This window comes from Carcharodon carcharias, chromosome 8 (genome assembly GCF_017639515.1).
Source record: "Carcharodon carcharias isolate sCarCar2 chromosome 8, sCarCar2.pri, whole genome shotgun sequence".
NCBI lineage: Eukaryota > Metazoa > Chordata > Chondrichthyes > Lamniformes > Lamnidae > Carcharodon > Carcharodon carcharias.
In genome coordinates this window covers 20,548,927-20,574,293 of record NC_054474.1, presented here as the reverse complement: position 1 = coordinate 20,574,293, position 25,367 = coordinate 20,548,927, and the positions used below count along the sequence as shown (strand labels likewise).

Here is a 25,367-nt window from a genome sequence, read left to right as displayed (position 1 = left end):
ATGTGTCACTTACCTCAGGTTCTAAACGTTAACCTTTTATCCTTCAAAATATTAAGCAGAGTACAGTAGATTTCCAGTGAGACTGCTAACAAATTATGTAATTTCACTCCTAATTGGTTCAGCTCTAATTTTAAGCTAATGCACTCTTGTTCTCAATTCCCTACCGAAAGGAATAGTTTCTCTGCATCAATCCTAAAGGGTACCTTTATTATTTTGAACAACTCAAATAGATCACCCATCACCATCGTAATCTGTAGTAAATGCAGGCCAAGTTTATAGAGCTTCTCCTTGTAATTTAACTCCTTAAACTCTGATATTATGCTCGTGAATCCATACTGCAGCCTTCTCCAAGGCCAATATTGACTTCCTAAGGGTGGGAGCCAAAACCGAATGCAGTACTCCAGTCAGTGTATGAATGCAGATCCTTGGAGAACACCACTTGTCACATTATCCCTACTCTATCACCAACCTCTCAATTAATTACCCAACCCCGATCACAAGATTACTTTCAATTTTATGCTCTCTCTCATACATGCCACTCATAAGGACACACAGGTGGGAGTAGTTTGCAACTCACTAATGGGCTTATGCCAAAGATGCTAAAGTGAAACATCAGATCTTGCAAACAATAAAGAAACATTTTTTTCAAACTAATTAATGGAGCAAATCATTTAAGTTGCATATATAGCAGAACAGGTTTAATGTAGACGTTCTAAAATTGAGTCATGGTGTAAGAGATAGTGAAAATTAAAATGTCAGCTAGAAATTCTTTTGTAGTACCTTGTTCAACCAGCATCTCTGACTTTTGTCGGTTGAGTTTCTGGCTCCTCTGGTTTACCCGATCAAGCTCACGCTGACGATCATTCAGCAGTCTCTCTTTTTCATTCACTGTCCTCTGGTGATTGTGGTACTTGTCTTGAAGTTGCTCATTGGTCCCTTGGAAAAGCTGAATTCCAAAGTAGGTGCGAATATGTCATTGACAAAAGCGAATATTCTTCAGTTAGAGGAGTGGTGCAAGTTATCTGATATTGACAGTGGAAAACTTGGGTCTGCATCATTGATGAATATATTCATTGCCAAAAAAGATAATAGGTGCGCGCATGTGTTGGGGTTGTGGGGGTCTAAAACCAGGGGGCAGAGTCTCTGAATAAGAGGTAGGTCATTTAGGATCAAGATGAGGAGGAATATTTTTTTCGAGAGTGGTGAATCTTTAGAATCCTCTACCCAAGAGAGCTGTGGAGGCTCAGTCACTGAGTATGTTCAAAGCAGAGGCCGATAGATTTCTAGATATCAATGATGTCGAGGGATATGGGGATAGTGTGGGAAGATGGCGTTGAGGTAAAAGATCAGCCATGATCTAGTTGAATGGCAGAGCAGGCTCAAGGGGCCGAATGGCCTACTCTTGCTCCTACGTTTCTCTGACCCTCTGTGCTCTGATTTGGATTTCTTCAAATCGGAATCCATACATTTTATACACTCCAATCTTACAGGATCTTACATCATCTGACACAATGCTATTATTAAAAATTGCATTATTGCTACACAGTGTGGATGCTTAGAATTTAAAGGTTTTACTCTTCGTTCGCATATAAATGTTAAATGCATAAAGCACAATAATTGGCAAGAACAATGTTGAGAGATAATTATTGAATTACACAGAATGTACAAAAGAAAACAAAGGCCATTCAGCCCAAATTGAGTATGTTAGCTCCACACAAGAGTACCTTCACCATAGGGTCTTCAATGGTTTAAGAAGGTAGCTTACCCTTTTAAGGGCAATTAGAGATGGGCACCAAATTCTGACCTTGCCAGTGGTACCCACGTCCCGTGAATGAACTAATAAACCCCCCCCCACCGCCGCCCCCATCAGCATGACTCTTTAATCTTTTCTCCCACATGGTTACCTAGCTTCCCCTTAAGTATATCTATGCAAGTCACCTCAACTCCTGGTGATACAATGAGAGTGAGAAAGTGTAGATTTAGTTAGTTGCTCTTCCTAATGTGTTTTTCTAATTTAATTCAGTAGTCCCTGTTAAATATCACAGCAAACAGCCCGGTTTCTTCTTTGTTTCTGCTTGATCTTTGTTTCAGTCTTCTCTAAGTATTTTCCAAATTCAGCAGGTTAAAAAGGCATTCTGGCTGAGAGGGGCACCCCGACCACAGGGAGAAATCATCATCGGTCATATATTTATCTGTTTAACAACGGGGGAAATCAAGGGAAGCTGGAGCATACTGATCAAACATACAGATCTCCAAGATAAAACAAACCAGTCCTTTTCAATCAAAAAAATGCAAGGTAGCTAATTTTATGAAGGAAATGAACCAACATGATCCTTTAATCAATTATATCAATCTGTCTTTTATGCAATTTAACCCACCAATTGTAATATGTATTACAACCACAAAGATAGTACTTAGCAAGGCAATTATTTTTAAACTGCCTTAAGCTTCTAACTAAATAATACCACCCTCCTTTTACACCTAACAGTGCTGATTATGTCAAAGTAATTAGCAATGCAATTATTCATACCAGATATAGATCAAATTAGTTTTTTTTAGTCACGTAACAGTACTATTCCACTGCAAGGAAACAGAATGTTACCTGTGGGCTGCATGCACTGCAAACAACATAACCAAACACTTGTGTATACAATCTTAAAACAAGTACAGTGCCAGCATGGTTCAGTAAGTGCCAATTATCCTCCTTACATAAATAGGTGAATGTACAGCAAGTCCCACTGCACGCACATCATTTGTCTACTTTCACTGACTGCACGCAAGGACTCTGTTCTACTCTTATCCAACATTAGTTCGTGTGCTACTCAGTCACTTCAACTGCCCTTCATTAACCACAATAGAGACGGATGTTAAAAAATAAACTTTGGTCCCTCAAGACAGGGGTTTTTTGCTATAACTGCACGTATTTTCAGATACAGCAAAGTTCTTAAGCCACTTTCTTTCCAATTAGCAGAGAAAATGTTGTGCTTTGTCAAATACTATTCATCATGATTGAGAATAGACTTAGAAGTAAAGGAGATTTTTCTTCAACAAACCAGAGTTCCTTTGGGAAACTTAGTGAGCTTTCAGGAGCCTGTAAAGCTTTCAACCTGGAATTTATTTTCCCCTCTTTGCACATTGGAAATAGGAGGAGTAGGCCATTCAGCTCCTCGAGTCTGCCCCACCATTTAACTGCATTATGGGGGATCTCCTACCTAGACGCCACTTTCCAGCATTATCCCCATATCCTTCGATATCTTTAATAACTAGAAATCTATCGATCTCTGTCCTGAACGTGCTCAATGATTGAATCCTCTTGGGTAGGGAATTCCAAAGATTCACCAGCTTCTGATTGAAAAAAATTCCTCCTCATCTCAGTCCCAAGACTGTGTCATCAGCAAATTGGATATAGGATGGCTTTCTTGATATTTGAATCACCCAGTACAACATAAGAGTCTTTCAGATCAGAATTTCTGAATTGATCACTGGTCAATACATGGTTGGATGACCTCAGCCAGAAACACAATTACAGAATCTCCAGAATTCACAAGAGCATGGTGCTGCTGGTGGTTTTTTTTCCCAATGGAGGCTGCCTCCACTTCTATATAAATGACAAGCTTAAGATATAAATTTCTGCTCTTCACTTCTAAACAGTGAGCCTTGTTTGAAAGTGTAGTGGGGACCTTGCGTGACACAACTCCACACTTGTGCAATCTGCTTACTTTTCCCTAAAATCACATGGGTGTAATACTGGAGGACTTTCAGCTCTATGAAACCACTGTCAAGCAAAATTCATTGTGTTTTGAAAAACAAGCCAAGGAAATCAGTGAATTTGAACATACTTTTTATGTTATTTTTTAAAAAATAACAAAATGGGGTATCAGCACTGGCTTCCCCCTACAGACAACAGAAACTAACCTGCTCCATTTTCTCCTCCAGTTCTTGATTGTCCTCCTCCATTTGCTTTTTCCTGCTTTCAAGAGCTTTGATGTCATTGTCAAGCTTCATCACTTTGGTCAAGTTTCGGTCAATTTGCATCAAACGCTCCTGTAAAAACAAACAATCCAGTTTGCAACAGACCAAATGAAAAAACCCAACCAGGCATCAAACCCAGCCAATGCAATAATGTACAAGGGGGATGCAAATAATACACCAGAGGTTCAAAGGGTATGGTAGTGTAGTAATCGTAGAAGCAGGAGTTTTTTTTTTATTCTATCATGGGATGTAGGCTTCGCTGGAAAGGCCAGCATTTATTGCCCATTCCTAATTGCCCTTGAACTGAGAGGCTTGCTCAGCCATTTCAGAGGGCAGTTAAGATCTGCAGCAATCACATGTAGGCCAGACTGGGTAAGGACAGCAGGTTCCATTCCGCCCCCCCCCCCCCGAAAAAAGGCCATTAGTGGACCAGATAGGTTTTTATGACAATCAATGATAGCTTCATGGCACTTCATTTCTGAGGCTAGCTTTCAATTCCACATTTTAATTGAATTTAAATTCCACCAGCTGCTATGACTTTAGTATTTCAAGATTTGAGCCCATGTCCCCAGCGCATTAGCCTGGGTGTCTGGATTACTAGTCCAGTGACATTACCATTACGCCATCATCTCCACCCCCCCTCCTCCAAGTTTACTGAATGGCCCCCAAATGAAGAAACTACCAACAAGATCCCACTTCTTGCAGCTTTTACTTTAACACGATTCAGAACCAACACAAATTACACATGAATTCAGATAAAAAAGTACATTTCGCTTTAAATAGTTGATGTAACAAAGATACGTCTTACGCAACCATAAGCACCTGCATCACTCCCCACACAAATTAATTCTGTCCCATTATATAAGACAAGATCTAAATTAGCCTCTTCCCTATCTCGTTCCACGAAACATTCTTAGGAACTGCCTCAAACGCATTCCACGAACTTGCCCTCCAAGCTACCTTCGCCATTATAATTTGTCCAATTCCTCAAGATTATTGCGTCACCATTTCTGTTTCAGATTTATAAATTTCCCCTCACCTGAACCCCTCCCGCGCCCTTCCCTCCCATTTTTTAGTTTAAAGCCACATAGTTCTATCCATAACCTAGAGGTTTGGACTAATAAGCCAGAGACATGAGCTCAAATCCCACCACGGCAATTTGAGAGTTTGAATTCAGTTAAATAAACAAATCTAGAATAAAAAGCTAATATCAGTAATGGTGAACATGAAGCTAATGGATTGTTGGCAAAACCCAACTGGTTCACTAACGTCCTTCTAGATGCTCAATGGAAGCTGCCAAAGGGAACATGACATGTTGAATTGTTCCATCTTCTGAGGTTGGGAAAGCCCACCAGTCTCTGACTCTTAGAACCATAGAACACTACAGCACAGAAAACAGGCCATTCGGCCCTACTAGTCTATGCCAAAATATTATTCCGCTAGTCCCACTGACCTGCACCTGGTCCATAACCCTCCAGACCTCTCCCCATCCCTGTATATATCCAATTTATTCTTAAAACTTAAGAGTGAGCCCACATTTACCACGTCAGATGGTAGCTCGTTCCACACTCTCACCACTCTGAGTGAAGAAGTTCCTCCTAATGTTCCCCCTAAACCTTTCCCCTTTCACCCTAAAGCCATGTCCTCTCGTGTTTATCTCTCCTAACCTAAGTGGAAAGAGCCTACTCGCATTTACTCTGCCTATACCCCTCATAATTTTGTAAACTTCTATCAAATCTCCCCTCATTCTTCTACGCTCCAAGGAATAAAGTCCTAACCTGTTTAATCTTTCCCTGCAACTCAACTCGTTAAGACCCGGCAACATCCTAGTAAATCTTCTTTGCACTTTCTCAATCTTACAGATATCCTTCCTGTAGTTGGGCGACCAGAACTGCACACAATACTCCAAAGTTGGCCTCACCAATGTCTTATACAACCTCACCATAACATCCCAACTCCTTTACTCAATACTTTGATTTATGAAGGCCAGTATGCCAAAAGCTTTCTTTACAATGCTGTCTACCTATGACGCCACTTTCAGGGAATTATGCATCTGAACTCCCAGATCCCTTTGTTCCTCCGCACTCCTCAGTGCCCTACCATTTACTGTGTATGTCCTACCTTGGTTTGTCCTTCCAAAATGCAACACCTCACACTTTTCCGCACTAAATTCCATCTGCCATTTTCTGGCCCATTTTTCCAGTTGGTCCAGATCTCTCTGCAAGCTTTGAAAGCCTTCCTCGCTGTCCACAACACCTCCAATCTTAGTGTCATCAGCAAACTTGCTGATCCAATTTAACACATTATCATCCAAATCATTTAGCTTAAATAATAGTTCCTCATCGGAGGATACAATTATTCAAATAATCTGTTATTTCTATTTCAAGAGGGTGCTACTGATGGGAAGCAAACAATGAAATATGGGACACACCATCAAAACAAATCACAAAAGCAGATTATAGACAGATGGAATTTACACATAGATTCTCCTAACAAGAAAAATGTGTTACAAAATCTGTTATCTGTAGAAATAGGAATTAAGTAAGAATAATAATCAGCCCAGTCATTAATCTGGTAACAGAAACAATGGGCAGGAATTTCCGGTCCCACGAAAATCCCACCCAAGGTCACTGGACCTTCGGCTGGTTCACCGAATTTTCTGCACCTCACAATGATTCCCACCATGGGCGGGACTGGAAAATCCCAGTCAATGAGTGTAATCACACAGCAGCAATCTCATCCAGACAGAGGATTTGCAAAGGCAAAATTCAAGCAGATTATAATCGTCAACTAAAACTGTAAAGGCAAATAAATACTTTTAACATTACTCCCAAATATTTGTACTACATAGAATGTACAGTGCAGTAATAGGCCATTTGACCCAAATGATCCATGCTGGTGTTTATACTCCCACCTAACCAGCATATACTTCCATTTCTTTCTCCTGCGCGTACTTATCAGGCTTCCCCTTAAAAACATTTTAAACTCACTTGCGAAGGCAAATAACCCTGTGTCACTCTTAAATGCCAGGGCAGCCTGTCAGAACACTGCTGATAGGAGCTTTGCAGCACTGATGGCTTAGCGTTCAATTCACCACCTAACACAGAGGACACGCTCTACAGTCATACGGAGCACAGAGGTGTTAGGTTTGATCCTTTCCTTCTGCTAAATTAACTAATCTCAGCAAGGGTAGCATCAAGGACACTGACATCGGGCAAGGAGGGGGTCAGTCAGCCGCAGGACCACCATGCCCTCCCCCTCACCAATCTCACCATTGTCAAAAAGCCTGCTGAATCTCACCTAGGCTCACAAAGTAGAGGGCTGCAGGCATCATCAAGGTCACATTTCTGCACCAGCAGTAGAAAGGGAACAGGAACAGTGTGATTACACCAGAAAAGATAGATTGAAAACTAGCCATTTGGCCCATTGAATTCCGTCCTTTGAGTACGATAACTATCCAGCCTGGCATGAACAGATATTTTGAATATTCTTAGTGCCTTTGGAATCTTTAGTTAATATATATTCCATAAAGTGGGTGGCACAAAGAGGCAGGTTTATTCTATGCTCTTGTCATGTTTTTCTTTGCTGAAGCAGTAAAGATACAATTGGCAGCCTTGTGGAAGGGATCATCATCCAGACGCAATCACCATCAGAGCCCTGAATTATCAAAAAATAATCATCGTGGCACTAGGTACCCTTATGGCCACAATTCTCCCAAAAGAAACATAAATTTATACTTCAGAGCAGAAAAATGAGTCAAGCTAATGACTTCTTTATCTAAATATTAGAAATAGAAAATGATTCTTCTTCTCCACTTTTGATATCCAGTAGCAGCACCTAGTGTTCCTTGGTGAGGAATACATGGATTGTGCATCTCCTTCCACTCAACCCAACAGCATGTCTTAAACTCATTCTCACGAAGGCATTCCCACAGCTGGCTATCTTTGGGACGTGAATAAAACTGCCAACTCATGAAAAGATGTCAGTAGTTTTAATACAGCGGGCTCATAGATTTTATCTTCAGAGAACTAAACTGAATTATTCAAACTCCTTTCAAGCAGGACCCTTGAGAGGAGAATTAAGAAAGGATGCTTCCATCCCACCAAACTCATGTCTGGTTTCAAGCCCACCCTGGGAAGTGAAATGGTACAGTGCCAATCCCAGTGCAGCACACCATTTGCCACACTGCACCTATTCCACTATAATAATGGTTACCACTTTGCTCTTTGCGGTGCGAGCTCAAGTAGAATAACATGGCACATTTTTTAAACATGCCCTAATGCAATGTTGTCCATGTTGTTAACTGGAAATTCAGATGCGGCTAATTATATTTCTGATTAGCAAACAGAAAATGAGCGATGGGCACTTTCCTTGGCAATGTGAACTTAATACATTCACAAAGGGTATGCACGTGGACTTCAATTTTTCTGTATGGTTGTTGGGAAAATGTTAAGACAAAAAGCAGTGTGCAAGCATTTATTAGACCACCGTGGGCTCTTTACTTCCTTGGTTACTGAATGATGGTAGATGTTAAACAAATATACATGTGCAAAGAGAATTTACTTATATTATGTGCATGTATCAAGGAATTTTACATTAAGATTATTACATGTGTATTCCCAGATGCACCTGTGGCCAGTCAGTAATGTTTAATGGATAATATCATCCGAATACAGTTATTTTCTTCAACTGGAAGGACAAGACACTCCCACCTACTCAGTACCTTCACCATCGTATGTGTAACCATGCGGTAATGTCATTGGACTAGTAATCCAGAGGCCCAGGCTGCTCCGGAGACGGGTTCAAATCCTACCAACCATGACAGCTGGTGGATTTTAAATTCAGTTAATGAATTGGAAAATAAGGCTATTCTCAGTAATGGTGACCATGAAATTATTGCCGATTGTTGTTAAAAAAAAACATCAGGCTCACTAATGTCCTTTAAGGAAGGTAACCCGCCATCATTATCTGGTCTGGCCTACATGTGACTCCAGATCCACAGCAATGTGGTTGAGATTTAAACCGCTCTCTGAAATGGCCTAGCAAGCCACTTGGTTCAAGGACAATTACAAATGCTGGCCTTGCCGGCAATGCCCACATCCCATGAAAGAATTTTTAAAAGTCCAAACATCATCACAGGATTTTAATGGCACAGGAGGCCATTCAGCCCATAGTGTCTGCACCGGCTCTCCAAACGAGCATTATGACCTAGTGCCACTGCCCTGCCCTTTCCCCATACTCCTGGACATTGTTTCTATTCAAATAATCATCTAATTCCTTCTTGAATGCCTCGATTGAACTTGCCTCCACCACACTTCCAAGCAGTGCATTCCAGACCCCAACCACTCATCGTGAGAAAAAGCTTTTCCTCACGTCACATTTGCTTACTTTGCAAATCAATTTAAATCTATGCCCTGTCGTTCTTGATCCTTTTATAAGTGGGAACAGCTTCTCCCTATCTACTCTGCCCAGCCCCCTCATGATTTTTAGCATCTCTATTAAATGTCCTCTCCAAGGAGAACAGTCCCAACCTCTGCAATCTACCTTTGTAACTGAAGTTTCTCATCCTGGAACCATTCTTGTAAACCTCTTTTGCATTCTCTACAATGTGTTCACATCCTTCCTATAATGTGGTGCCCAGAATTGTACATAATACCCTACCTGTGGTCTAACGAGCGTCATATAAATTCAGCTTAACCTCCATGCCCTTGTACTCAATGGCCCTATTAATAAAGCCCAGGATACTATATGCTTTATTAACTGCTCTCTCCACCTGTCCTGCCACCTTCAAAGATCTATGCACATATACACCCAGGTCTTTCTGTTCCTGCAACCCCTTCAAAATTTCACCCCTTATTTTATATTGTCTGTCCATGTTCTTCCTACCAAAATGCATCACCTCACACTTCTCCGCATCGAACTTCATCTGCCACCTATCTGCCCACTCCACCAACTTGCCTATGTCCTCTTGAAGTTCCACACTGTCCTTTTCACAGTTCACAACGCTCCCAAGCTTCGTGTCATATGCAAACTTTAAAACTGTCCCCTAGCAAACTTTGTATCATCCGCAAACTTTGAAATTGTCCTCTTCACACCAAGGTCTAGATCATTAATAAATATCAGGAAAAGCAAGGGTCCCAATATCGACCCCTTCTTCCAGAAAAATATCCATTGACTATTACTCTCTGCTTCCCATTTTTCAGCCAATTTTGTATCCACGTTGCTTCTGTCCCTTTTATTCCATGATCAATAACTTTTCTCACAAGTCTGTTATGCAACACTGCATCAAATGCCCTTTGAAAGCCCATGAACAGCACATCAACAGCATTACTCTCATTGAACTTTTCTGTTACCTCTTCAAAAAACTCTAGCAAGTTAGTTAATTCATTTCCCCTTTAGCAATCCGTGCTGGCTCTTCCTTATCAACCCATATTTTTCCATATGATTACTAATTCTATCCTGAATAATTGTTTCTAGAATCTTGCCCACCACTGAAGTTAAACTGACTGGTTTGTAAATGCTGGGTTATCCTTAGAACGTTTTTTGAACAAGGGTGTAATGTTTGCAATTCTCCAGTCCTTTGGCACCTCTCCTGAGTCTAGGGAAGACTGAAAAATTATGGCCAGTGCCCTTGCAATTTCTCCTCTCATTTCCTTCAATGCATTGGATGCACCTCATCCGGTCCAGGTGCCTTGTCAATTTTAAGTACCAACAGTCTAAACAACACTTCCTCCTTATCAATTTTGAACCCTTCTAGTGAGAGTTTCCTCATCTGTCATCATGGCCTGGGTAGCATCTACCTGCTTGGTTGAGACGGATGCAAAATATTCATTTAATACCTCAGCCATGGCCCCTTCATCCATGTGTAAATTCACTTTTAGGAACCTAATCGGCCCTACTCCTCCTTTTACCACCCTTTTACTATTTATATGCCTATAGAAGACTTTGGGATTCCCCATTATGTTGGCTGCCAGCCTTCTCTCATAATCCCTTCTCTAGTGTGCCTTTTCATCTCCCCTCTAAACTTGTCTTGGTTCTCAATTGTATTTTCTACCTGATACCTGTCGTAAGCACACTTATTAATCTTAATTTCTATCTTTTTTCATCCAGGGAGGTCTGGATTTATTTGCCCTACCTTTCCCTTTCGATGGAATATACCTTGACTGTGCCTGAACCAATTATTTTTTGAAGATAGCCCATTGTTCAGCTACAGTTTTTCCCGCTAATCTTTTGTCCCAGTCTATCTGGCCCAGCTCCGCTCTTGTCCCATCGAAGTTGGCTCTCATTCAGTTAATTATTCTTACTCTGGATTGTCTTTCGTCCTTTTCTATCATCATCCTAAAATATACAATACAATGATCACTGTCTCCTAAATGCTCCCCCACTGACACTTGATCTACTTGGCCCACCTCATTCCCAAGAACCTGGTCCAACAGTGCATCTTTTCTTGTTGGATTGAACACATATTGCTGTAGAAAATTTTCCTGAACACAATCTAGGAACTTTTGCCCCACTCCACCCTTTATACTACCAATGTCCCAGTCTACATTCAAGTAATTTAAGTCACCCATTATAACTACTCTATAATGCTTGCATCTCTCTGTAATTTCCTTGCAGATTTGCTCTTCTATGTCTTTCCCATTAGTTGGTAGTTTATAGACTACACCGAGCAATGTAATTGCACCCTTTATGTTCCTTAGTTCTAGCCAAATTGATATTGTCCTTGAACCCTCTGGGACGTCATCTTTCTCCAGAACTGCAATGCTCTCCTTAACCAACTAGGACCCGAGGGCACAGCCTCAGAGTAAAGGGAAGACCCTTTAGAACAGAGATGAGGAGAAACTTCTTTAGCCAGAGAGTGGTGAATCTATGGAATTCATTGCCACAGAAGGCTGTGGAGGCCAGGTCATTGAGTGTATTTAATCATGGTAACCACGATTTAGATTTTTTTACTTCCTCATTCACCTATTAACATACTATTCTCCATCCTAGTGCTACCTGTCTCGCCTAGCATTTTGTGCACCCTGGTACTCCTCTCTAACATGTCTCTTGGTTCCCACATCTCTGCTGAGTTAGTTTAAAGCTCTCACAACAACACAAGCAAAACGCTCCGCAAGGAACTCAGTCCTAGCTCTGTTCAGGTGCAACCCGTCCGGCTTGTACAGGTGTTATTTCCCCTGGAGCCAGTCCCAATATCCCAGGAATCTAAAGTCTTCCCTCCTGCACCATCTTTCCAGCCATGCATTCATCTGCCTTATCCTCCTATTTCTGTACTCACTGGCACGTGGCACTGGGAGCAATCCAGAGATTACTACATTTGAGGTCCAGCTTTCCAATTTTCTACCTAGCTTCCTAAATTCTGATTGCAGGACCACATCCTACCCAAGTCATTGGTACCAATGTGGACCACAACCTCTGGCTGTTTACCCTCCCCCAGAAGAATGTCCTGCCACCGCTCTGTGACATCCTTGACCCTGGCACCAGGGAGGCAACATACCATCCTGGAGTCACGCCTACAATCTCAGGAACGCCTGTCTGCTCCCCTAACCAATGAATCCCCTATCGCTATTGCTCTTTCCTTCTTCTTCCTTCCCAATTATACAGCCGAGCCACACCACTGCCATAAACTTGGCTCTGACTGTACTCCTCCGAAGAACCAGTCTCCTCATCAGCTTCCAAGATGGAAAACCAATTTGTGAGCAGGACCCCAGGGGACTGCTGCACTACCTGCATACTTCTCTTGGACTGCCTGGCGGTCACGCATCCCCTCTCTGTCTCCAGGCCCTTAAGCTGCAGTGTGACCTCCTCTCTGAACGTGTTATCCACGTAGCTCTCAGCCTCGCGGATGTGCCACAGTGACTCCAGCTGCTGCTCAAGCTCTGAAACCTGGAACTCAAGTTTCTGCAGCTGGCAGCTCTTCCTGCACATGTGGTCGTCTAGGACACTGGTAGGGTCCATGACTTTGCACACATTATAGGTCACACGTTGCAGTCAACTGAGCTGCCCTGCCATGTCTTAACTCTACTTCCCGTACATTAACTTATTCTTTGGATTATTTATACTACTTTATTATATTGGCCCTAAATTTCCCTTATTCCTGGTGCTTCTCAGTTAAATCCAAGTATAGCTACTTGTTTAAAAATATTACACTTTTCTAATTTGCTCACCAGATCCTATTTACCAAGGTAGCCGCTCTTCTTTCTGAGGAAAGGTAGAAAAGGAAAGGGGCATCTTCTCTCTCCTCACCAAACTCCCTCAGTGATCTCTGCTCTCGAATTCTCACCACTTCTAGCGCTGTTTTTATAGCTCTTCTGCTCTCCTCTTGGTGCTGCTGACTGCCTGTCCCAGGGTTCTCCTCTCGCACTCTCCTCTAGGTGCTGCTGACTGCCTGGCCCAGGGTCATCCTCCTCTCACTCTCCTCTAGGTGTGGCTGACTGCCTGGTTTGGAGTCCTCCTCTCTCATGCCACAAGTTGAGCTAGCCATCTGCTTTTTCTTTGAATGTAACTAGGAAAATTCCCACCCACTGCTACTCTAGCTCCAGCTAAAGGCTCAATCCAAAACGAGCAAAACCCAACCAAAGTAGGATACAGAATCTACGGCACAGACACATGTCTTTTTGCCCAACTGCTCTATGCCAGCATTTTTGCTCCTTAACCTGGAGGGATGTGAACTCATGATCACTGGGGTCGTTAGATCAGTATCATAATTGCTCAGGAGAAATAGTATAACATTGATAAAACATGGCTCCAACTGGCCAGACTTGGCTTTATCAGTCCCCAACTACCAGAACCATCAGGCTACTTCACCCAGTCCCAGTTACTGGAAAAAGACACTGTACTGATAAGTTAGAAAAGGCGTTTTGTCATGAAGAATTCGACCACACTTTAAAAAGCATGTCTTAAGAGGTGAAGATTTAAATGTGCTAACACCCTTAGATTAGATCAAAGTTCAAAGTATGCAAAAATGTTGAAAATATTTTAAGCCCCTTTCGCCCCCTGATAAACATCAAGCTCACTGTATTTAACTCCAGCATAAAACGGTCTGACAGGCTTGTTTTCTGTGGGACTTTTGCAATTTTCAGTTAAATTTGATTTCAATCTCTTCAAAAGGTGTGAAGTTGTGGTGGGTGCAGTTTAAAGCAAGTCTGATGATCAAACTACTCTAAAGTTGTGGCAATGGTTTATTTATATGCAAACATACTCGGATGCTGCAACATCTTGAAAGACACCGATAAAGCATACCTTTAAAGTTGCCCCACTGTTCTTCAAAATGGGTCTTTCCTGTAATGTTTCGTTCTTGCGGGCTGGATAGCAATAGCATCCAGTAGCTGTTGACTTTGTGGTCTGACATCAGGTACAACCTGTCGCCAACGTGAACCTCACGAAGCTACTGAGTCGCTCCCCCAGTGTGTCTTGCTTCCCCAACTGAAGAAAAGCTTCCCAGGAGTATCTGAACAAGTCGTAGCATTCAGCCAGAGTTTAGGCCAAAAAGGTTGCCTGCCCCACGTTCCAAACAGACATTGCAAACTGGGCATTGTCAGTTCTTCCCACCTGGTCGGCTGGAGGAGTGACTGGGGTGGGAGATTGGGTGGATGCAGATGCCACTGGAACCTCCCGTTCCCAGTTCTCCAGATTCCATCCATTGGAATAGCAATGATGGGATCCTACACCCTACCTACCTAGATTTGAAATCTAGTTTTTTGTGTGGGTTGTCCACTCTTCTACCGCCCATTGCAGGAGGAAGTGTTCCTTAACTTCTCTCCTAAATAGCCTAGCTCTTATTTTGAAATAATAAATCCTTGTCATAGACTCTCCCGCCAATGGAAAAAGTTTCTCCATCTACCCAATCGATTCCTTTCAATACCCTAAAAAAAAAATCACCCCATAATCTTCTATATGCCAGGGAATACAAGCCTAGATTTTGTAATCTTTCCACAAAATCTAACCCTTGAAATCCTGGTAACGTTCAGGGAATCTGTGCTGCACTCCTTCCAAAGCCACTGTTTCTTCCTAAGGCGCGGTGCCCAGAACTTCTCACAATACTTCATATGTAGTCAATCCAGGGCTTTGTGTAGCTTTAGCAAAACTTTCTCCCATTTATGTTCTAGGCCTCCAAGGTGTAAGGGTTAACATGCCACTAGCTTATTGTTTATTTTTTATAGCCGGCCACTATATTTTATTGATCTGTGTGTCCCTAAATCTCTTTGGACCCTTGAGTTTCACCATTTAAAACCAACTTATATAACATTTCTTGGCCCATAAGGATGACTTCACACTTATCTATACTGAAATCCATCTGCCCAATCATTTAATATCAATGCCCCTTTGTAATTTTTCTACTTGCAACTACATTACTTATCATGACACCAGTTTTTGTGTCAACGAGAAACTTGGATATAAGGTTATCTATTGTGTTAGCAATACATATTAAATTGTTGAGGCTCCAGCTCAGATCCTTGTGGGACACCTCTAGTCGCTTCCTTCCAATTGAGTACATAGCCATTACCTTTGCCTTGTTTTCTACTGCCTAACCAACCTCCCAAGCAGAATAATAATTCAACTTCAATTCAATAAGCCTTTATTTTAGCCAACCGTCTCTTATGTGGAACCTTACTGAATGCCTTCTGGATGTCCGCACAAACGACAATCATTGACAGTCCCACTACTACATTAGCCACTTCCTCAAAACTTCATTTTGGTTCCTTCGACATGACAATCCAATAAATACATTCAGCTTACTTAGGTATCTAGACAAAAAAAAAAAGAGTGACAAGTGGCCACTTGGCTCATCAAATTCCATCCTTTTCGCATCCAACCAGGCAGGAACATACATTTTGAATGTCCTTAGTGTCCTAGGAAGTTTCAGTTCAACGTATTCTAGAAAGTAGATGGTGTCAGGGGGCAGATTCGCTCAATGGCTCTGCCCTTCTATCCTCAAAGCAATGAAGAAGTTCCAAAGTCCAGGTCCATATGGAATCATTCATTATCCTGATGTAAGCACTGCTGCTGAGTGATAATTGGCTGTGAATTATCACAACATATTACAATTATAGCACACAGCATTTCCTGAGGCCATAATTTCTCCTAAAAGAAAGCCAATTTAATTTATATTTACCTTGTTCTCTAGGTATCAGGTAATGGAACGTACCTGCCCCCTCAATTCAGGTGCATAGCATCAGTTGTGCTCTCAAGCAAGGTATAGATGTATAATTGGGAATCTTTTCTCAATTTTTTGATAAGATGTGGGTGTCACTGGATATTGCCCATCCCTAACTACCTTTGAACTGAGTCGACCACTTTGCTGTGGATCTAGAGTAACACGTAGGCCAGACCATCAGGCAGATTTCTTTTCATAAAGGGTACTAACGAACCACTATCAAATGAGTGCTTCATGGTCTAGCTTTCAATTTCAGATTTTATTGATTGAACTTAAATTCCACCAGCTGCCATGGTGGGACTTGAACCCATATCAAGAGCATTAGCCTGGATGCCTGGATTAGTAGTCCAGTGACATTACCAATATGCCACAGTCTCCCATTGACTACACACTCACTCTCCTTCCACTCAGCCTATCAGCACAGCATCTCCTAACCAAGTGCATCCAAAAGCATAAAAACATAAAATGTTGAAAATATTCGGCAAGTCAGGCAGTTTCTGTGGAGGAACACAGTTAATGGGCAGAACCTCCTGCTCACATCGAGGGTCCCAATGTCAGGACCAGAAGTGTGCAGGGTTTCTGCTCAGAGGCAGAGAGGCTGGCCATATGCAACCACACAGTGGCCAGCCAATTAGCTATGCAGAGTTGACCCAAATTCTGTTATCCTCAACTCTCAGGGCCTCACCATTGACCTTCCCTGTATAATGCTTGATCTTTCCACAATCATGCTTGACCCACTATCTTTCCTGATCATTCCTGTGTAGTCCAGATTTATAGCTATGGCGAAAGATTGGATAGGCAAGGGTTTTTTTATCCATAGAACAGGGGAGGCTGAAGGGTGACCTAACTGAGGTGTACAAAATTATGAGGGACCTAGATAAGGCAGATAGGTAAGACCTGTTTGCCCTAGCTGAGGTGTCAATTACCAGGAGCCACAGATTTAAGATGATTGGTAGGAGGATTAGAGGGGACATGAAGAAAAAGTTTTTCACCCAGAGGGTGATGGGCATCTGGAATTCAATGTCTAAACTGGTGGTTGAGGCTGAAATGCTCAACTCATTTAAAAGTTACCTGGATATGCACCTGAAGTGCTGTAACCTGCAAGGCTACGGACCAGGTGCTGGAAGGTAGGATTAAAAGTGAGCAGCTAGCTTTTTTTCTCTTTTTATGGCCAGTGCAGACTCGGTGGGCTGAATGGCCTCTTTCTATGCCCTAACTTTTCTCTGGTTCTATAGCTTCCTTCCTCTGTCCCCAACGGGCCTTTGGGTGGGGCTGCCAACTCCCTTGGTCAGACACGCACCCCCCTTCTCCTTTCACAGCCTCCACCCAAACTCAATGCGTAATTGCCACCTCTCCACTAGCTCAACAAAGCTCCCCATACAAGAAAAGCAGCTCCTACTCAGTCCAAATCCACCAGGAATACTACCTCACCTGCTGTACGCCATCGTTAACCAGTTATGAATCTGAAGGCACATTTCGTTTCCCACTCTGGAAGCTTCTCAAGATTCTGCTCAATGTTTCAGGTTGAAGAATTTTAATCAGAACTAGGAAATATTAGAAATGTAATAGGTTTTGAGCAAGGGGTCTGTGGGACAAGTATAAAAGGAAGGTCTATGATAGGGTGGACGACAGGACAGGCAATGACAGAAGAGTTAGTCTTACAGGGCCAAAGGGAATGGCAATTGGGTAAGAAAAGAAACAAAGAAAGAAAATACATGCCTACAACAGATGTGCTACTGTCTGAAAGCAAAATTAAGAGAAAAATCGAGACATGCAAAGAAAAGAAAACAAAATGGGGGAGTCAGAGTTCATGGTTTGAAATTACTGTTGAGTCTGGGAGGCTGTAAAGTGCTTAAGCGAAAGATGAGGTGCTGTTCCTCACGCTTACATTGAGCTTCACTGGAATGACGTAGCAGACTGAGATCAGAGATGTCAGCGTGAGAGCAAAGTAATTAAAATGACAGGCCACTGGAAGCTTGGGGGTCATGCTTGAGGACTGAGAGGAGGAGTTCTGCAAAGTGGTCACCCACTCTGCATTTGGTCTCCCTAATGTAGAGGAGACCATATTGTGATCAGTGAACACAGCAACCTGACTGAAAGTAGTGCACGTAAATCACTGCTTCACCAGGAAAGTGTGTTTGGGGCCTTGGACAATGAGGAGAGAGGAGATAGATCAAATGCTACATCTCCTGCATTTGCATGGAAATTTATTTCACCTAGCCAGCGAAGCCCCCACATCTCTTGAATGAATAAAAAAGTATTACCTCTAAGGGAGCAATCTGATTTTCAATCGATTGGACATTCTCCTTTGAAGCAGACAGCTGGGTCTCTTTGTCAGCGAGCTGAGCCTGAATGCCGTGGGCTTTTTCTTTGTTCTGCTTCAGGTACCTGAGCTCCACTTGGTACTCTCGGACTGACTGTGACTGTTTCAGGCGAACCTGGCGCAATGTTTCCAGAGCTTTAATATATCTGCAATAGAAGGGCAAAATAGAGGTTATGCATTCATTCATCCTGACTGTTCACAGTAAACCTCTGAAGACACCCCTAACACGGTAATATTCCGATTGCATGTTCACTTTTGCATTTTCAAACAGATAATCACTGAGGATGCATTTTCAATACAGGGTCAGCCTTGGTGCAAAGTATTTTCTGTTCTTATTTCAGATTTCCAACATCTGAAGTAACTTGCTTTAGTGTTGCTGAAAAGAGACAAATTTCAAACAATGCTTGACAATTAACTGTCAGTCAACATCAACTGGTGCACTCTCAATGGCAACGCCTCTACCAATTCACAGTGCACTTGCCAACTAATCAGCACTCTTCTCCCAATCTGTATAAAGATGCTGTTTCCCCATGACATTGGTATTTTCACGTGAATTGTCCTGATGAGTGCAAGACGAAAAGCTTCAGCAATACTCAAGTTCTGTACTACCAAACAACTATTTTGCTTTGGTATTCACAAAGAAACCTGGTTCATCGCAATAACATTCAGAAAAGCACCTAAATGTTAATGCGGAAGAGTAATAATGAGGTCTATTGATTCATATGGATTATCTACTAGAAATAAAAAGAGTCATTGTTTCCCCTGTCCCACTACATCCTGAATACTTTGAATGTTAAGGTCAGGGGCTACACAGGCTTGTGAATGAAATCTTGCATAAAAAACAGGACTAGAACATGGATTGCACATTGGGCAAAATTTACACCATCGTGACCCACTGGCATACATAGATCAGAAGATATAAAGTCCTAAAGTCCAACGGCTCTTCCCTGATGTTCGTAGGTCTATAAATGCCAAATCAAGAAACAGAAGGTAAACCCAGCCTTGTGAAAAATGACTTCTACAAATTAAGACGTTCACTTACACCCGAGTCGTTGCAGGAAAACTGCACTCAACTTCACTCATCCAGATAAAGGCCAGTCCTTTAAAAGGGAAATAACTTACCTTGTAGCTGAGAAAATCTCATCAAATTTCTGTTTCAGAGCTTTTCCTTCACTCAAAGGCCAGTTTGAATCTTCTTGATGACAGAAAATTACGTTGTTTAACACAGCTTTCGATACACCTAACGCGCTGATCATCTCCCGGTCCAACTCTGCACATTTCGAACTCAGACTGACCTTCTCCCCGTGCCTTTAAAAAAGGTAAAAGGATTTGTCACAATTTCTCTTCCTTTTCTGAACATCATCCTTCCCCCACCCTGCACCAAAAGAGGTATCTAAATCCACATTCTCTCTCCGAGGTGGGATCATCTGATACACAAACTGGCATGACCACCATGACAGCTACACCACAATTCGACAGGAGTCCTCACTACTTCCACCAAACTGGATAGGAAGAGACTCCCAGCTAGACAGTGAGGGACACTCACTCCTTACTGCCAGCTGGACAGTGAGGGACACTCACTCCTTACTGCCAGCTGGACAGTGAGGGACACTCACTCCTTACTGCCAGCTGGACAGTGAGGGACACTCACTCCTTACTGCCAGCTGGACAGTGAGGGACACTCACTCCTTACTGCCAGCTGGACAGTGAGGGACACTCACTCCTTACTGCCAGCTGGACAGTGAGGGACACTCACTCCTTACTGCCAGCTGGACAGTGAGGGACACTCACTCCTTACCGCCAGCTGGACAGTGAGGGACACTCACTCCTTACCGCCAGACCCCACCCCCCCCCCACCCCCAACACACACACACACCTTAAACCAGCTTATATTTCACCCCTTTCCTATTTCTACTTAGTTCTGTCGAAGGGTCATGAGGACTCGAAACGTCAACTCTTTTCTTCTCTGCCGAGGCTGCCAGACCTGCTGAGTTTTTCCAGGTAATTCTGGTTTTGTTTAGTGAGGGACACTCACTCCTTACCGCCAGCTGGACAGTGAGGGACACTCACTCCTTACTGCCAGCTGGACAGTGAGGGACACTCACTCCTTACTGCCAGCTGGACAGTGAGGGACACTCACTCCTTACCGCCAGCTGGACAGTGAGGGACACTCACTATTGACTGCCAGCTGGACAGTGAGGGACACTCACTCCTTACTGCCAGCTGGACAGTGAGGGACACTCACTACTGACTGCCAGCTGGACAGTGAGGGACACTCACTACTGACTGCCAGCTGGACAGTGAGGGACACTCACTACTGACTGCCAGCTGGACAGTGAGGGACACTCACTACTGACTGCCAGCTGGACAGTGAGGGACACTCACTACTTACTGCCAGCTGGACAGTGAGGGACACTCACTACTGACTGTTAGCTCGACAGTGAGGGACACTCACTACTGACTGCCAGCTGGACAGTGAGGGACACTCACTCCTTACTGCCAGCTGGACAGTGAGGGACACTCACTCCTTACCACCAGCTGGACAGTGAGGGACACTCACTCCTTACTGCCAGACCCCACCCCCCCCCCACCCCCAACACACACACACACCTTAAACCAGCTTATATTTCACCCCTTTCCTATTTCTACTTAGTTCTGTCGAAGGGTCATGAGGACTCGAAACGTCAACTCTTTTCTTCTCTGCCGAGGCTGCCAGACCTGCTGAGTTTTTCCAGGTAATTCTGGTTTTGTTTAGTGAGGGACACTCACTCCTTACTGCCAGCTGGACAGTGAGGGACACTCACTCCTTACTGCCAGCTGGACAGTGAGGGACACTCACTCCTTACTGCCAGCTGGACAGTGAGGGACACTCACTCCTTACTGCCAGCTGGACAGTGAGGGACACTCACTCCTTACTGCCAGCTGGACAGTGAGGGACACTCACTCCTTACTGCCAGCTGGACAGTGAGGGACACTCACTACTGACTGCCAGCTGGACAGTGAGGGACACTCACTACTGACTGCCAGCTGGACAGTGAGGGACACTCACTACTGACTGCCAGCTGGACAGTGAGGGACACTCACTACTGACTGCCAGCTGGACAGTGAGGGACACTCACTACTGACTGCCAGCTGGACAGTGAGGGACACTCACTACTGACTGCCAGCTGGACAGTGAGGGACACTCACTACTGACTGTCAGCTGGACAGTGAGGGACACTCACTCTTTACTGCCAGCTGGACAGTAAGGGACACTCACTCCTTACTGCCAGTTAAACATTAAGGGACAGTCACTATTTGCTCTGCAAGAAGGTTTTGTCCTCCCACATTTCACTAATTTAACACTGATCTAATGCAAAACATTCACACCTTGTAAGGCATTGGCCCCCGAAACAGGGACAGATGACACCACCTGACGCATGTTCCCAACCTGACTGAAGAAGTGGCAGCCAAAACTTACAAGTGTTGATTCCAAAACTCCTAACAGCACAGGGTGAAGTGGAGGTTCTTCCTCTCCACTGATACCGTTGTCACTATATCCAAGAGCTTGGTCAACGACCAATAACGCTTGTCATGTTCTTAAACGCCTTGAGGAATGTCACAAAAAATTGAATAGTAACCACAATAAATTGAGGGGGAACAGTTGTCTGGCTAAGACAACTATATAATACACAATTTTTCATGTTCCGTTGCACTCACTTCATTCGTGTGATCACCCCCTCCAGCGTTTTGAATTCGGTCTTTTTTCCTTTCTGTGTGCAAAGCATTGATCTCTGCACAGCCACTACTCCTCCATTCACATCTCGAAACTGTAGACGGATTTGCGCTCGCACATCAGTTTCATGGGCAACCTTTATTAAAAGCAACGCATGTTTATTTTATAGTAATAGCTAGGAGCAATGCCAATAAAAATCATCTACATAAGCTATTGTTAAATTAAGTCTCTATCAGCGTCATCCTTTAGATTTATGCCATTGCAAAGACTTACAAACAAAATAGGAAAACTGGACTGTGAATAATGTGAAAAAGGCTGCAAAGGCTTTTGGCTCTCAAGGAAAAAGACCAAAAAAAGACTTGAAGCCTTTCATGAACACTGGACGTCCTAAAGTGCTTTATACCCAGTTAAGTTCCTTTTGAAACGTGGGCACTGTTGTAATGTGAGAAATGCAGCAGCTAGTTTGTACACAGCAAACTCCAAAAAGCAGCAATGAGAGAATGATCAGATAACCTGTTTTTGTGATGTTGATTGATAAATATTGACCACTGGAGATAACTTGCATGTTGTTCGTGGAAACAGATCTTTGAGGTCCTCTTTAAGACAACAACTTCCACAGGCAGCACTCACTCAGTACTGCAGTGGACTGTCAGACTAGGCTGTTGTGCTCAAGTCCTGAAACTGGACTTGAACCAACAACCTTTTGAATCAGAGGTGAGTGTGCTATCAACTGAGCCACAGCTGATGCTAAAGATTCTGAAGTGCGCCCCCTAATGTTCAAAAAATTCAGAAGGAGCACAGAAATAAAATGGGCAAGAAAATAGTCTCGCTAGACGGTCAGTTAGGTGATCAACACGTGGCAATTAGTTGTTAGTTAAGTACCAAAAGTAGCTTTAATGTGTAAGTATGGATACAGCGCCTGGATGTTCTATCATCTTATATCAACAATAAGCCCTATTGCACTCTAATCTTGGGACGGAGAGACTCTAACGCAGCACCAATGCAGACATGCAATATATTACTTGTAAAGAAAGGCTTGCATTTTTATGTAGTGCTTTACAAATCAAAACTTGTAGTAGCAATTGAAACCAAAACACAAATAGTCTGATTTCCAAACAGAGGTTTAAGTGCTAGAAGTAGAGGTTTCAATTTTTTTATACTTTAACATAGTAAGCATCTTCAATGTATGATAAGGAGCTGCACAAATGATTAATAGGCCAGATAAAGGCTCATGGCGTTCGGGTTAATATATTAACAGGGATAGAGGATTGGTTAGCGGATAGAAAACAGAGTGGGCATAAAAGGGCATTTTCAAGCTGGCAGGCAGTGAATAGTGGAGTGCCGCAAGGATCAGTGCTGGGATCTCTGCTGTTTACAATCCAAGTTAATGACCTGTCTGTTAACATAGCCTGAAGAGACTGAGAACATTGTATCTAAATTTGTGGATTATATCAAACTAGATGGAAAGGCAAACTGTGGGGATGACAGAGAGGCTGCAAAGAGATATAAACAGGTTAAATGAGTGGGCAACAAGATGGCAAATGGAGTACAATTTAGGGAAGTTTGAAGTTATTTGGTAAGAATAAAAAAAGCAGAATATTAACAGGTGTGAAGCTCGTAAGAATTGATGTTCAAAGAGACTTGGGAGTGCTCATACAAGGGACGCAAAATTAATATGCAGGTGCAGCAAGCAGTTAGGCAGGCAAATGGAATGTTGGCCTTCATTGCAAGAGGATTGGAGTACAGGGATAAAGAAGGCTTGCTACGATTGTGCAGGGTTTTGGTAAGATCAGATCTGGAGTAGCGCGCGCAGTTTCAGTCGCGACATTAAAAAAAAGGTATAAAAACAAAATACTGCAGATGCTGGAAATCTGAAAGTAAAACAGAAAATGCTGGAAAAACTCAGCAGCATCTGTGGAGAGAGAGAGAGAAACAGAGTTAACGTTTTGAGTCCCTATGGTCCTTCTTCAGAGCTAAGAGAAGTAGAACGTTAGTGGATTTTATGATGGATCATGCTTCTACTTCTCTTTAGCTCTGAAGAAGAGTCGTACAGACTCGAAATGTTAAGAAAGGATATACTTCTACTGGAGGCAGCACAGTAAAGGTTCACTGAATTGGTCCCTGGAATGAGGAGGTTGTCGTATGATGGCAGGCTGAGTAAACTGGGCTTACAGTCCCTGGAGTTAAAAGATTAAGAGGCAATCTCATTGAAACCTACAAAATTCTGAAGGGGTTTGATAGAGTGAACACAGAGATTGTTTCTGATAGTCAGGGAATCTAAAACATGGGGGCGTAGTCACAGGATAAACAGCTGATCATTTAGGACTGAGATGAGGAGGAATTACTTCACTCAAACTGTTGTGAACGTGTGGAAGTCTCTACCGCAGAGGGTTGTGGATGCTCCATCATTAAATGCATTTAAGGCCGGGGTAGACAGATTTTTGGTCTCTCAGGGAATTAAGGGATATGGGGGGGGGGGGGGGGAAATGTAGTTGAAGCCCAGGATCAACAATGATCGTATTGAATGTTGGAGCAGGCTCGATGGACCGTCTGAACCACCCCACTCTTATTTCTTATATTCTTATGTAGGCCTAAATCCTTAAGTCTTGCCCCCAAACCCAGCCCCCATCATTTGCACAGGTGGGGGAACAGGGCGGGTCGAATTTTAGGCATGCATGGTTCATGGAGTCAGCTGCACATGCTAAAGTGCAGCTGCATTCAGTCTGATCTAATTTTCACAAGGAGTGGGAAATACAACTTGCGCACTTTAGACCTGGTAGGATAAGGTCTAAATTTACCGGAGCTATTTGGAGAGGTAAGGTACCCTTTTAGATATGGTCCTAGGACACCTTTAGGAGAGGTAAGGTGCCCTTTAGGAGAGGCCAAGTGTCCTTTGGGATTGTTAAAATTAGATATGAATGTGCGTAAAAAGTGGATAAACTCATTGGAATTGTCAAGCTCATCAGAACTGTTAAGGGGGCTGTCAAAGCAAGCTTTCAAGTTATTAAGGCATTTAAATCTCCTGGCCTTTAAATATTTGGGGAAAAAACACTATGGGCAGAATTTTGCACCCAGCATTCGGGCGCATGTCCGACCAAATTGGGCATAAAATGCCATGCAATGACATTGGGCGAGTGTCCTGATGTCATCGGACACTCACGCGATATTTTGATTAGTGCGCGGGAGTTGGCAGCGTGCCC

The 25,367-nt window shown here is 43.0% G+C and overlaps 1 protein-coding gene across 4 annotated transcripts in view; it reads right to left on the bottom strand.

Annotated features, from left to right (window-relative positions):
• Positions 1-25,367, bottom strand: part of rad50 (RAD50 homolog, double strand break repair protein) — a 165,845-nt gene that overhangs the window by 115,159 nt on the left and 25,319 nt on the right. For all 4 annotated transcript variants that reach the window (XM_041194213.1, XM_041194212.1, XM_041194214.1 and 1 more), the window contains exons 4-8: positions 22,152-22,303; positions 19,575-19,760; positions 18,394-18,598; positions 3,916-4,044; positions 781-946 (exon numbers count right to left, since the gene is read on the bottom strand). In XM_041194213.1, coding sequence (XP_041050147.1) covers positions 781-946; positions 3,916-4,044; positions 18,394-18,598; positions 19,575-19,760; positions 22,152-22,303 — 838 coding nt within the window. The remainder of the gene's footprint in view (positions 1-780; positions 947-3,915; positions 4,045-18,393; positions 18,599-19,574; positions 19,761-22,151; positions 22,304-25,367) is intronic.